This window comes from Vicia villosa, linkage group LG4 (genome assembly GCF_029867415.1).
Source record: "Vicia villosa cultivar HV-30 ecotype Madison, WI linkage group LG4, Vvil1.0, whole genome shotgun sequence".
Lineage (NCBI taxonomy): Eukaryota > Viridiplantae > Streptophyta > Magnoliopsida > Fabales > Fabaceae > Vicia > Vicia villosa.
In genome coordinates this window covers 140,088,865-140,102,829 of record NC_081183.1, presented here as the reverse complement: position 1 = coordinate 140,102,829, position 13,965 = coordinate 140,088,865, and the positions used below count along the sequence as shown (strand labels likewise).

The 13,965-nt window shown below is 33.5% G+C and overlaps 1 protein-coding gene across 1 annotated transcript; it reads right to left on the bottom strand.

The window, feature by feature from the left end:
- Positions 1 to 3,108: 3,108 nt before the first annotated feature.
- Positions 3,109 to 13,630, bottom strand: LOC131597969 (zinc finger BED domain-containing protein RICESLEEPER 2-like). The gene is made up of 5 exons (XM_058870626.1): positions 13,620 to 13,630; positions 10,744 to 10,799; positions 10,314 to 10,337; positions 3,588 to 3,978; positions 3,109 to 3,493 (listed from the first exon to the last, which is right to left on the bottom strand). Exons 1-5 carry the CDS (start codon positions 13,628 to 13,630, stop codon positions 3,109 to 3,111), a joined length of 867 nt encoding a protein of 288 aa, XP_058726609.1.
- Between the last annotated feature and the right edge of the window lie 335 nt (positions 13,631 to 13,965).

Sequence of the window (13,965 nt, the reverse complement as noted above, 5' to 3'; positions counted from 1 at the left end):
CAAGTGCCTTTCGACTGCATCTAGCAAAGATGAATGGATGTGGCACTATCGACTAGGTCATCAAAACTTTAAAGACATCAGAGACTTGAAATGAAAGAATATGGTTTCAGGACTGCCAGAAATCAACATTCCAAACGAAGTATGTGAGGAATGTGTGCAGGAGAAGCACCACAAGAATAGCTTCAGCAAATATACTCTAATGTATGTGGTCCTATCCATGTGGATTTGATGAGAGGTAACAGATACTTTGTAACATTCATAGATGAATTCAGTCAAAAATTATGGACTTATCTGATCGAGAAGAAAAATGAAGTGATCGAGGTATTTGTCAAGTTTAAATCTATGGTCTAAAGACAAAGTGGTCGAAAGCTCAAAGTTTTGAGAGCTGATGGTGGCAGAGAGTATGTGTCGAAAGACTTCGATACATTGTGAAAAAGAAGGGATTGTGCATGAGGTGGTTTCACCCTACACTCCACAGTAGAAAGGAAAAATCGAACTATCATGAATATGGTGAGAAGTATATTGAATGACAAGAATTTACCTAAAGAGTTTTGGGATGAAGTCGTGTCGACCGCAACATATATTCTAAAAAGATGTCTGACGAAGAAGCTAGAAGGAATTACTCCAGAAGAATATTAGTCTGGTGTAAAGCCTAGTTTGAGTCATCTGAAATTATTTGGATTTATAGTATATAGACATGTGCCAGATCAGTTGAGAAGAAAACTTGATGACAAGTTGAGTCAGATGATCCTAATAGGATATCATTCGACTGGATGTTACAAGTTGTTCAACCCAGTGAATAAGCAAGTAGTGATCAGCAGGGACATAATCATAGATGAGCTTAAAGAATGGGATTGGACTGAGAATGTCAAGAAAGATCGACAAGATGAGGTTAGAGATCAAACAAGTACAAGCAGACCTCAGCAAACAAGACATGTGTCTGCAAGGTTGCAAGATAATGAAGGTGAGCTGGTACATTACGCTTTCTACGCATATGTTGAACTTGTCAATGCAACTGAGGCAATGAAGGATTCAAAGTGGGTGAAAACCATGAATGAATAATTGAAGTCCATCGAAGACAACAACATTTGGTCACTTGTTGAATTTCCTCAAGGAAAGAAGGCCATTGATGTGAAGTGGGTATACAAGATGAAGTGTAATTCCAAAGGGGAAGTGACTCGACACAAGGCAAGGCTTGTGGCAAAAGGATTTCTTCAAAAGGAAGGAATCGACTTTGATGAAGTATTTGCACCTGTTGCTAGGATCAAAACAACCAGGTTGGTTGTTGGTCTGGCGAACATGAATAATTGGCATATATGTCAAATGGATGTTAAATTTGGGATGTCAATGGGGTGTGGCGGGGGCGGGGGCGGGGGACACTTCCCCATCTTTTTCCCCGCCATCAAATTCATTCCCCGATCCCCATTACGGGGGAATTTCTATCCCCATCCCCGTTCCCCGCGGGGATCCCCGTAGATCCTTCATTTATTCATCAATATTTTATTTTTTAAAATGTTTATATTTTCTATAAAAATAAAAAGCACAACCAATTCACATATTTATTCTGTTATTAAAAAATACTAGTATTTGATATTTATTTATTTTTTATTAAAAATACTAATGGGACACAAAATAATAATATTTTTTTATAAATTTCTATAAAATGCTATAAAATTCAATAACATGAATTATAATACTGTTTAAAGTAACATTATGCCAACAACATAAATATGCTTAAAAAACTATACTTCATCAAAACTAATAAGGGATAATTGTAAAATTTAGCATCATGAGTATGCTTGAAAAACTAAAAAATACTTCATAATAAGTCAACTAAAAGCAAAAGTCAGCATATCTCTATTTGCTCAATTGATAACACACATAAATTAGAAATATCAAAATACTTAATGATCAATCATGTCTCTCTTTCCGACTTCTCCTTGCAAGGTCTTCTTCCTCATTCCACAATTAGATATGGCTTTCTTTTTCCTACGAAAAGTAAACAATCAATAATTATATCTATTTAAAAAATACTTTAAGAACTAAAAGATAATCAACACTAATATGTAAATTACCTTATTATTATTATCATCATCATCCATATCTTCATCCACACATTCAAATTGAGTCAACGTTTTTGAGTAACCTAAGAAACAAATAGCTAAATTAAAATTTAAAAAAGCATTTCAATTAATCTTGTAAAAGATAAAAATATATTACCTTTCGGATCCAATCTTGAGTGCACATCAAAGCCTCTAAAGTGTCTTCCTTCAACCTACTACAATGTTGACTTAAAACACGACCACTAGTACTAAAGGCGGACTCTGAAGCAACAATAGAGATAGGAATTGCTAAAAAATCCCTTGCAATCTTTTGCAAAGTTGGAAATTTCAAACCATTTTGTTTCCAACATCCTAAGATGTCAAAATTTTCTTTTTTTTGTTTATCAAGCAAGACACCATCTTCCAAGTAGGAAGTAAATTCTGACTTGACATTTGTAGTTGAAGTATTTTCCATCACATATTCCGAATAAGCCTCCTCCCAATCTTGACTTGTGACATCAATGTCATCTACCAAAGTTGATGCACCAACTTCACTACTTGTAGGAACCATATCATCATTTGGTTGATATTCTTCAACTAAATCTTCACACATTTGTATTACCTTTTCCAATTCTTTGGAAGCATTATTCCCATACATAAATGGAAAGAAGTAATTCAACAATGTTATTTTATATCTAGGATCCAAAACAGCCCTTATTGCCATCACCCCATTAATCAAACTCCAATATTTGTCAAACTTCACTATCATATTTCTTGCCATACTTTGTATAGTATCACTAGAAGAATCTTCCTACTCTCTTAAAGCTAATCTTATTTGACAAACTTTGAGAAAATAAATGTTTGATGTTGGATACTTAGTTCCCGAGAACAACTCAGTGACACTAAAAAACAATTTCAACTTGTCACAAATTTCTCTTGCCATTTTCCAATCTTCTTCACTTGGTGCACACTTATATTGGGAATCACGGCGTTGTTTTAAACGTTTAAAAACTTGTTCGTAAGACAATGCTGAAGCAAGCATTAAATAAGTAGAGTTCCATCTTGTTCAGCAATCTTGTGCAAGCTTCTTTTCATAAGTCATGTTCAATTGATTACAAGTTTCTTTAAATTTCTCCTCCCTCTTTGGTGTTGCTACCCAAAAACCGACACTTTCCCTAATCTTTTCAATTGAACTAGAAATTGTTTGCATGCCATCTTTCACTATCAAGTTTAATATGTGGGCGCAATAACGAATATGAAACAATTTCCCTTTTAAAACAAAAGAAGAAGGTGACATCTTATCAATCAAATGGTCAATCAGAGCATCATTGGTGCTACAATTATTAACGGTTAATGTTGACAATTTTCTATAAATATTCCAATCCATCAAACAATCTACCAAAAAATCACAAATGACCTCAGCAGTATCTGGCGTAGGGACATAAATGAACCTAAAAATAAATTATAATAAATATCACATAAAATAACTATACTATAATAATAACGTAAATGGAAGGGAGAAGTTACCTGATGATTCGATTCTGCAAAATCCAATTTTCATCAATGTAATGAGCTGTAACAGACATATATCCTTTGTTCTGGTTGCTAGCAATCCACATATTAGTAGTTATTGCAATGCAGCTTTTATTCTTTGCAAGTATTTTCATTTTCTTTGACTTCTCACTTTCATACAACTTCATTATATCATTCTTCATGCTGTTGCGAGAAACTATCTTGAACAAAGGTTGAAGAGAATGGCTATAATTTCTAAAACCAATATGGTTAACCATTATGATGGGATATTCATGCAATATAATCATCTTCGCGAGTTCATTCCTAGAAACATCTTGATTAAATGTATCATTTCCAACCACAAATGATTCATGTCTATTTCCGGATTTTTTTTCTGTCACTTTAAGCATGGCTTGTTTTGGACCTCTCTCTGTGCGTTTTGGACATATGCCAATATGATCAAATAAATGTTTAGAACCATTTTTTGTATCACCACCAATTTTCTTATCACAAGATTTGCATATAGCCTTCCAAAGGCCTCCTATTTTTTGCCTTTTAAAATAGGGCCAAGCATCTGATTTTAATCCCCTTTTGTTAGGACTTGCCTTTTAAAATAGATTGAACTTCCTGTGTGAGTGAAACTCCATTACTTTCTATAGGAACTTCATTCCCTTCCAAAGCAACATTGGGACTATTAGATGATTGAAATTCACCAACCATTCTTTTACCAACAACCTGGCACACACAAACACAAATTTTAAAAGACTACATGGAAGTAGAACAAAAATAATAAATATATGAAAAAATAATAAATAAATGAAATAGTAAATACATAAAATTTACACAAAAAATAATTAATAAGAAAAATCTTATATTTCTAAATATATGATGCATTACACATATTTCTAAATGTATGAAGTATATTTCTAAATATATTATGTCTTATTTACTGTAACTTTTCAATTAGAAATAATAACATATAGTAATTAATTATATACATTGGTAATACATAAGATTATCAATCCACTTTATGATTATTTACGTATATACAAACTTAATGGCTTTGGTCTTATAATTAGAAATATAAGATATTTGATTTTTTTTATGGGTGATAGCATGATATATTTATTCATTAGAAAAGTAATATTTTTTGTTTAATTTAAAAAATTAAATTATAGTGTAATATATTAATAAAAAATAGGAAAAGTATATTTTAATATTTTTTAAGAAAAAACTGATGACATTATTTTAATTACAAATGCATAGTATAGTTAAAAAATGAACACAAAAATATTCAAAAGGAGATAAAAATGAGTAATTTTTTATTATTTTTTATTTTTTTTTAATATGCAAATGATTTGATAACTCTAAAATTTCTAAACAATTTAATTTAACGTTAGTCAAAATAATCTACTTTTCCTATAAGCAATTACATGAACAGCTTTATGAGAACTAAGGAGAAACAATCTACTTTTTTCTATAAACAATAATATGAACAGATTTATGAGAATCAAGGAGAAATAATCTATTTTTCCTATAAATAATTACATGAATAAATTTATGAAAATCAAACCTTATTGATGAAATTTTAAGACTTGTGAATAATGGAAGCACACCAAACAAAAGAGATGATGGACGGTGGTGAGCCCTCGCACTGACAGAGAAGATGGAATTGGAAGAGGAAGATGAATGGAGATTTGACTGCAGAAGAAAAAAAATGAGTCTAACGTTGAGACTCTAAATGTCTGGCAGAAGAAAATGAAACGCTTCAACTTTTGTTAGGGTCTAATATTTACATTTCTCTCTCTCTTAATAAATACATGAATATTTATTTATTTTAAAAAATAAACATAAAGGAAATTACTAAAAAACCTAATCTAAAATATATATTAAATTAACTATATTAAAATAATAGGCGGGGCGGGGGATGTATTCACCGTCCCCGAAATGCTCTCGTGGGAATTTTTCTCCCCGCCCCCGCGGGGGAAAATTCCCCATCTTTGGGGCCCCGAACAAGGCATTCCCCGCGGGGATCCCCATTAACATGTGAAAGCAAGCTTCTACAATACTATGTTTTGATGAAGACAACTATCATGAGTATACATCAATAAAGGATGAGCAAAAAGATCAAATTACAAATGGATCAAGATTGCAACTTTTATGGAGATTAGCTTTGTTTGATTGATCTTCATATCATAATGGTACAAGCTAATTCCTTTTACATTGATGTTCCTTAGTGCTCAAAAAATCATATAAAATTTCATACATATGCATGCCCAATCTTATATATGCATGGCATAAGTTTCCAACCTTGAAAAACATGCATTTTCTCATTTTATGCTGAGGTAACCGGTTACCCTGGTTTCAGTAACCGGTTACTGAGAATATTCCCACTGGTTTTTGTATGGGTAACCGGTTACCCAGGTTTCAGTAACCGGTTACTGTGTTGAAAATTTGAAAAATATGAACGTTGCATTTGGGTAACCGATTACCCTACTTCTGGTAACCGATTACTGCTGAAGGATCACAACTTTTCATGTTAAATCTGTCCCAAACGAATTCATCTTTCAAACCTTGAACCATTGCATTGTTCTATCAATATGCAACCATTCTAAGAGGCATATAGTCACATATAAATACTATACATTTCAGATTTTCTTTTTACCTCTTTCATTACAATTTACAAACCTTATTCTCACAAATATTTTCAAACAAAGTGTTCATCATTCATAAACTTTCATTGAAACTTTTTCTACACATTGTTAGAAAAGTTTCTCATTCATATATAAACACTTGAGCACTATTAGATCATTGTAAATTGTCTTGCTTGAAAGAGAAGATCAATCTTATAGATTGATATATGTTCATCAAATTTATTACTCAAATATTCTTTGTTATTATTGACTTGCTATCCAAGATTGTTGGAAGTAAGGGTTGTTGATTAGTGAGAGGATTGTTCTCATAATCAAGTTTATAAATCCAAGAGGATTGTTCTTGGTAGGTGTAACCTTGTTGTCCATAGTTTTGGAAACAAGAGGTATCCTTAGGGAGGGTGTTCTCTTAAGGACTTATTGAAACCCAAGAGGGTTGTTCTTGGTGGTTTTGTTAGAAGATTGTAGGAGGAGTCTTGGTATAGGCTTGTACAAAGATCTAACAATAGTAAAATCTCTTTCGTGTTTGAAAGGGGACTGGAGTACTCTCGGATTGTGAGGGGAACCAGTATATATCGTTGTGTTCTTTACTTTTCCGCAATTTACCGCTCTATCACCATTATCAAGAAAAGAAAAGAACCATTCAAAAACCTTCAAACACTTAACCAGAAAAATAAGTACAAGTATCCTAAAAACCGGATAAATCTTTGAAAACCTAATTCACCCCCCCTCTTAGGCGCACTTTTAAACTTACAATTGGCATCAGAGCAAGTTATAGGTAACTTGTTCCTAAAGATCCAGAATGGCTTCCGCAAATCAAAGACCGGTTTTCAAAGATGGTGGTTCTAACAACAAGCCTCCATTGTTTTGTGGTGAATATTTTGACTTTTGGAAAATCCAAATGAAGGCTCATCTAGAAGCACAAGGAGAAGAAGTTTGGGAGGCTGTCCTACAAGGTCCTCATGTTCCTACAACGGTCGTTAATGGTGTTGGATCGGAGAAACCTAAAGCGTCATGGGATAATAATGATAGAAAAAGGGTTCTTGCTGACAAAAAGGCAATCAGTCTTCTTCATGGTGCTCTTAGTATGGATGAATTCTTCCGAATATCAACATGTAAAACATCAAAAGAAATTTGGGATACTCTTGTAGAAACTCATGAAGGTACCGCTGAAGTTAAAAGATCAAGATTGAATACCTTAAGTCAAGAATACGAATTGTTTAGAATGAAGCCCAGAGAAACTATTCTCGAATTGCAAAAACGATTCGTTCATTTGACAAATCACTTGAAGGCACTTGGTAAGACTCTCCCTACCGAAGAACTAAATCTAAAGGTGCTTAGATCTTTAACAAGAGAATGGCAACCGAAAGTAACGGCGATATCCGAGAAAAAGAATCTATCAAAAATGACTTCTGCAACCTTGTTCGGTAAACTTCAAGAATATGAAACAGAACTCGGAAGACTTGAAACGCATGAAATTCAAATGAAAGATTCAAAAGATATTGCCTTGAAGACAAGAGTTAAGCATCATGATAGCAATCAAGAGGATGAATCCACTAGTGAAGAAGATAATGAGTTTATCAAAAAGTTTGAAAATTTTCTAAGAAAAGAAAAGAAAAAGGAGATCATTAAAGAGGAAGCACCAACAAGGAAGATTAAATGCTTTGAATGTGGAGAAAGAGGACATGTCAAAAGTGAATGCCCTAAACTTGTAAAGAAGGACAAATACTTCAAGAAAAATAAAGATAAAAAATCAAAGAAAGCATATGTAGCATGGGATGACAATGAAATAAGTTCATCTTCAGATGAAGAACATGTGAATCTTGCATTGGTAGCAACACACCATTCTGATGATGAAGACAATGAGGTTAGTAATGAATTTTCTCTTTTTGATAATGATGTTCAAGATGCTATAAATGAATTGTTAAATGAGTGCAAAATTCTCTATAAAACTATCTCATCTCAAAAGAAAATAATATCATCTTTAGAAGAGAAGGTTAAGATAATAGAAGAAAAAGATGACAAAGAAAAAATGATTAGTGTTCAAGAAGATAGTGTTGCATGCAAGAATTGTGAATCACTTTCTTTTCAAATTGTTCAAATAAAGAGAGTCCTTGAAAGGTATGAAAAAGGACAAATTGGGTTGGAAGGTGTCCTTAGGCAACAAAGATTCCTTAATGATAAAAGTGGTCTTGGATATGCAAAGTCTAAACCAAGTACTAGTAAAACTATCTTTGTGAAGGCAAGTGAACAATTCAACAAATTGGATAAAGCACAAAAGGTTCATCATCATCCTAAAAGGTTTCCTAAAAAGAAACCATATGTTCCTAGATATAGAAGTAACTTTGAACCTACTTGTTTTTATTGTGGTATTATTGGTCACACACCCAATGCTTGTTATGTAAGGAACTTTAGTGTTCCTAGTGGACATTATGTATGGGTTAAGAAAGGAACTAACTATGATGGACCCAAAGCCACTTGGGTACCAAATAAAACTTAATTTGTTTTGTAGGTTTGCTTGAGGACCACTTAAAATCTATGGTGTTTTTATCAAGTGGTGGTTCTAAGCATTTGATGGGAGACATATACTAACTTTCAAATCCAGTTCTAAAATCCAAGAGTTATTTCAAATATGGGGAATACCTTAAAGGAAGAATTCTTGGTAAAGACAAAGTTGAAGTACTAACTTTCACATCCATTGAAGATATACTTTATGTTGAAGGACTAAAGCAAAATCTTCTTAGAAAAATCCAACTTTGTGACAATTGCTTCAAGTTCGTTAAGGATGAATATTTGATGAAGCCACTCATGAGGTAAAACTCATAGGTAAAGAAGTAATATTTTTCATATTTTATTTTCAATAATTTATCTTTTTCCCATCCTTTTTGATAATGACAAAGGGGGAGAAGATATTTGTGTATATGTGTATGCTTGCTTGTCTCTAACATTTGCAGCCACAAAGAAGTAAAATTCACTCTAAATCAAGGGAGAGCTTTGATCAAGGGGGAGTTATCAAATTTAGGGGGAGCATTCACATAAGAGCATTACACTTCATATTTCAAATATCTTCTCCCCCTTTGTCATTATCAAAAAGGATGGGAAAAAGATAAATTATTGCTTGTCTCTAACATTTGCAGCCACAAAGAAGTAAAATTCACTCTAAATCAAGGGAGAGCTTTGATCAAGGGGGAGTTATCAAATTTAGGGGGAGCATTCACATAAGAGCATTACACTTCATATTTCAAAGGTTGTCATCATCAAAAAGGGGGAGAATGTGAAAGCAAGCTTCTACAATACTATGTTTTGATGAAGACAACTATCATGAGTATACATCAATAAAGGATGAGCAAAAAGATCAAATTACAAATGGATCAAGATTGCAACTTTTATGGAGATTAGCTTTGTTTGATTGATCTTCATATCATAATGGTACAAGCTAATTCCTTTTACATTGATGTTCCTTAGTGCTCAAAAAATCATATAAAATTTCATACATATGCATGCCCAATCTTATATATGCATGGCATAAGTTTCCAACCTTGAAAAACATGCATTTTCTCATTTTATGCTGAGGTAACCGGTTACCCTGGTTTCAGTAACCGGTTACTGAGAATATTCCCACTGGTTTTTGTATGGGTAACCGGTTACCCAGGTTTCAGTAACCGGTTACTGTGTTGAAAATTTGAAAAATATGAACGTTGCATTTGGGTAACCGATTACCCTACTTCTGGTAACCGATTACTGCTGAAGGATCACAACTTTTCATGTTAAATCTGTCCCAAACGAATTCATCTTTCAAACCTTGAACCATTGCATTGTTCTATCAATATGCAACCATTCTAAGAGGCATATAGTCACATATAAATACTATACATTTCAGATTTTCTTTTTACCTCTTTCATTACAATTTACAAACCTTATTCTCACAAATATTTTCAAACAAAGTGTTCATCATTCATAAACTTTCATTGAAACTTTTTCTACACATTGTTAGAAAAGTTTCTCATTCATATATAAACACTTGAGCACTATTAGATCATTGTAAATTGTCTTGCTTGAAAGAGAAGATCAATCTTATAGATTGATATATGTTCATCAAATTTATTACTCAAATATTCTTTGTTATTATTGACTTGCTATCCAAGATTGTTGGAAGTAAGGGTTGTTGATTAGTGAGAGGATTGTTCTCATAATCAAGTTTATAAATCCAAGAGGATTGTTCTTGGTAGGTGTAACCTTGTTGTCCATAGTTTTGGAAACAAGAGGTATCCTTAGGGAGGGTGTTCTCTTAAGGACTTATTGAAACCCAAGAGGGTTGTTCTTGGTGGTTTTGTTAGAAGATTGTAGGAGGAGTCTTGGTATAGGCTTGTACAAAGATCTAACAATAGTAAAATCTCTTTCGTGTTTGAAAGGGGACTGGAGTACTCTCGGATTGTGAGGGGAACCAGTATATATCGTTGTGTTCTTTACTTTTCCGCAATTTACCGCTCTATCACCATTATCAAGAAAAGAAAAGAACCATTCAAAAACCTTCAAACACTTAACCAGAAAAATAAGTACAAGTATCCTAAAAACCGGATAAATCTTTGAAAACCTAATTCACCCCCCCTCTTAGGCGCACTTTTAAACTTACATAACATGTCCAAACTGACATCCCTTTGTTAAATGTGCATTCCTCAATGGACCCTTAGACGAAGAAGTCTATGTTGCACAACCAGTTGGGTTTGTGAAACATGGCGAAGAGAGAAAGGTATACAGGCTGCATAAAGCTCTTTATGGACTCAAGCAAGCTCCAAGAACTTGGAATAAGAAGATCGAAGGTTTCCTAAGGGAGAAAGAAATTGTGAACTCCACAATTGAGCATGGAGTTTATGTAAGAAGAAGCACAAGTGAATTGATTATACTATGTCTCTATGTCGATGACTTGTTGATAACAGGTAGCTGCAAGAAAGAGATCAAAGACTTCAAAGGTGATCTTAGAAAGGAATTCAAAATGTTTTATAGGCGATATTTCATATTTCCTTGGCATAAAATTCTACAAGAGTAGTAGAGGCTTTATGACACATATACAATTACATGCCAACACATACTGAAAGAATTATTCTTATGTTCCGACACATACGATATTTAGGCCGGCACATGGTGTTATTTTTAATACTATGTGTCAGCACATTCAACCTATACGCTAACACATACTATTTCATGTGTCATTTTCTTAAATTTCTTTTAATTTCGAATTTTTTCCTTTTGCCACCAAACTTCCACAACTATAAATACTTCATTCATGCATCATTCCAACTTGATGAAACTATAAACACATACTGCATTTTCTCTTCACCTTCAGCCTCCAACATATGCCTACACGCTGAAAAATCTCACATAATCATCTTTTGTTGGGGTGCTATCAAGACGAGGTTTGATAACATCCAATTAGGTTCATGTAGCCGAGAATATTGGGTTGAGATTTGCAGGGGGTTTCATCCGGAAAAACTGCGGGTTTGTCCTCTAAGATCTTTGGTATATTTGGGGGTTTTTGTGCAAGTCTTTCAAGAGAGGATTGCGGACAAGTGAAAAGTCTTTGGAGATTAAGAATGCAAAGGAAGTAGCGAGAGAACGAATAATCAAATTGAAAACTTGTGTTACAATAGGTGCAATAGATCGTGCACGAAAGCTTTGGAGATATAAAATGCAAATGAGTAGCAATAGTTGAATAATTAATTGGTAGCTATTGTGTCTTGGTCTTGCTCAAGATAAAAAGAAGAGAAGGGGTTGAATCAATATCACACGATTGGGTTTGTAGGGTTGCTCTTGAACACTTCTCTTGTAATCAACTTTTTGCATATTAAGAAATTTCATAATTCCAAAATTGGAATTAGGAGCGGACGTACCCACATGCAAGGACTATGTGGGGAAATATCTAAACAAATCCTTGTGTCGATCTCTCACTTATCGCTTTAATTGCTTTATTTTCATTACGTAATTAGTCGAATAGCATTGTTTGATCGATCGACTCGTAAGAATTTTTCTGCAATTGTTTTTGTTTAAAGTGGTGTGTTGATTAGTTTATAATCACTTTGATTATAAGTGGTTTTCATATCAACACAACTCAAAGGAAAAATTCTAAAAATTCATTAGCACACCAAGTGTTTAATTAATTGCGTAGCTCAACATTTTCACTTGTTATCATTGGAAATAGCCTTGCAAATAACTTGGTATCAATGAATAATATTGTTTTTCTTGATTCAAGTCAATTAATTCATTTTATTGTGTTGTTAATTCCATATAGATTTTGCATATCAGAGTTCCAATAACTTGGTTCGTATAGACGACTTAATCGATCTATAGAAAAACCTTCTGCTAGCACTATTTTCTATTAACTTTCAAAACCTAATTTTATTTGGATTTTTTGGCTTGGTGATCTATTCACACCCTCTAGATACGTTGTCTTCGTCTAAAAAGTGGCATCAAGAGCCCGATTCATTCCGTGCTTCGAAACTCTTATTAGAAAATGGTGTACGAACCTAAAGGGGATAATAAAAGAGCCACAATCTTTATGGGAGAAAATTATAGTTAATGGAAAACTTGTATGCAAATTCATGAGAACTCATGTGATAGATTTGGGTCCCCATGTGAGTGTTAACAAACTTATATAGCGCCATAGTATCTCTATTGGGCACAACATATGTGAGTTATCCCTTCACTCAGATGTGTGATTTATGATGATCCTATTCTCTACATATAATTTTGCTTGTATGCTCGTGAAACACCAATTGCAGTTCTCATGAGATAGAGTATGATGGTTGATGTTCCTCACGTCATGCTTGTCAAACAAGTGTTACCCGTGTCGCCCATGACCTACGAGCTACATGGGATAGTTACACTCCTAACATATTTACAGATGTAGAGGACTATGCATAACTTAGCTATTATGGATTGATAGTATGATAGACTGGATCCCAATTATATGTTTATGGGAGGGGCCTGGATGGTCAATACCATGTGAGTGATATATGAGTTATACGGTTGTGGATACTTTTCTTATTCTGATAGAGTCTGAGTGAGTCACAATACGTAAATGTCTGAGTCGAGTTTATGTATAATCATTGTATCTCTATCGGCTTGGTATGTGACTACCCCATTATCCATAAATGGATTATGATGGAATCGGTATATTAAATTACGACGCGAATGAGCATGTGATACTAAATATTTGGCCTCAATGAAATGATCGTAAGGTATTTAGTTGGTACTCGTTCGTGGGAAATAGATGTGAGATACCTTGACAAACTTTTAAGTAGATGTTAACCTGGGTAAAAGGGTAGTAAGAGTTCCGATGGTTTAGATCAGAAATCCACTGTGTAAGTTCTCTGTTTCTAGGGTTGGCTTAATTTTTGTAAAAATAAATAACAACAACAACAACAACATGTATCATAGGATGTAAAACTTGCTAATAAAAAACAGGTACAAATCACAACAGGTACAACAAGAAGATGTCCTATGAGATGTTGGAACATGTTCTGGAATAACATGTCCTATGGAATAGCTGTAGACATCACGCATGCTGAGCTGGATTAATGAGATTCAGTTTCAATTTAATAGATGCAGAATATTCACTTAATATTATGCAAATCATATAAGGCGTTATATGTTTAAAAGGTCTGAAGAATCAATTAGAATATTTGGAGATTATATAGTTTCTAAATATGGAGATTTATTCGAAAACTAGGATATTGAAGACCTTGTTTGTAGCAGGAGTTACT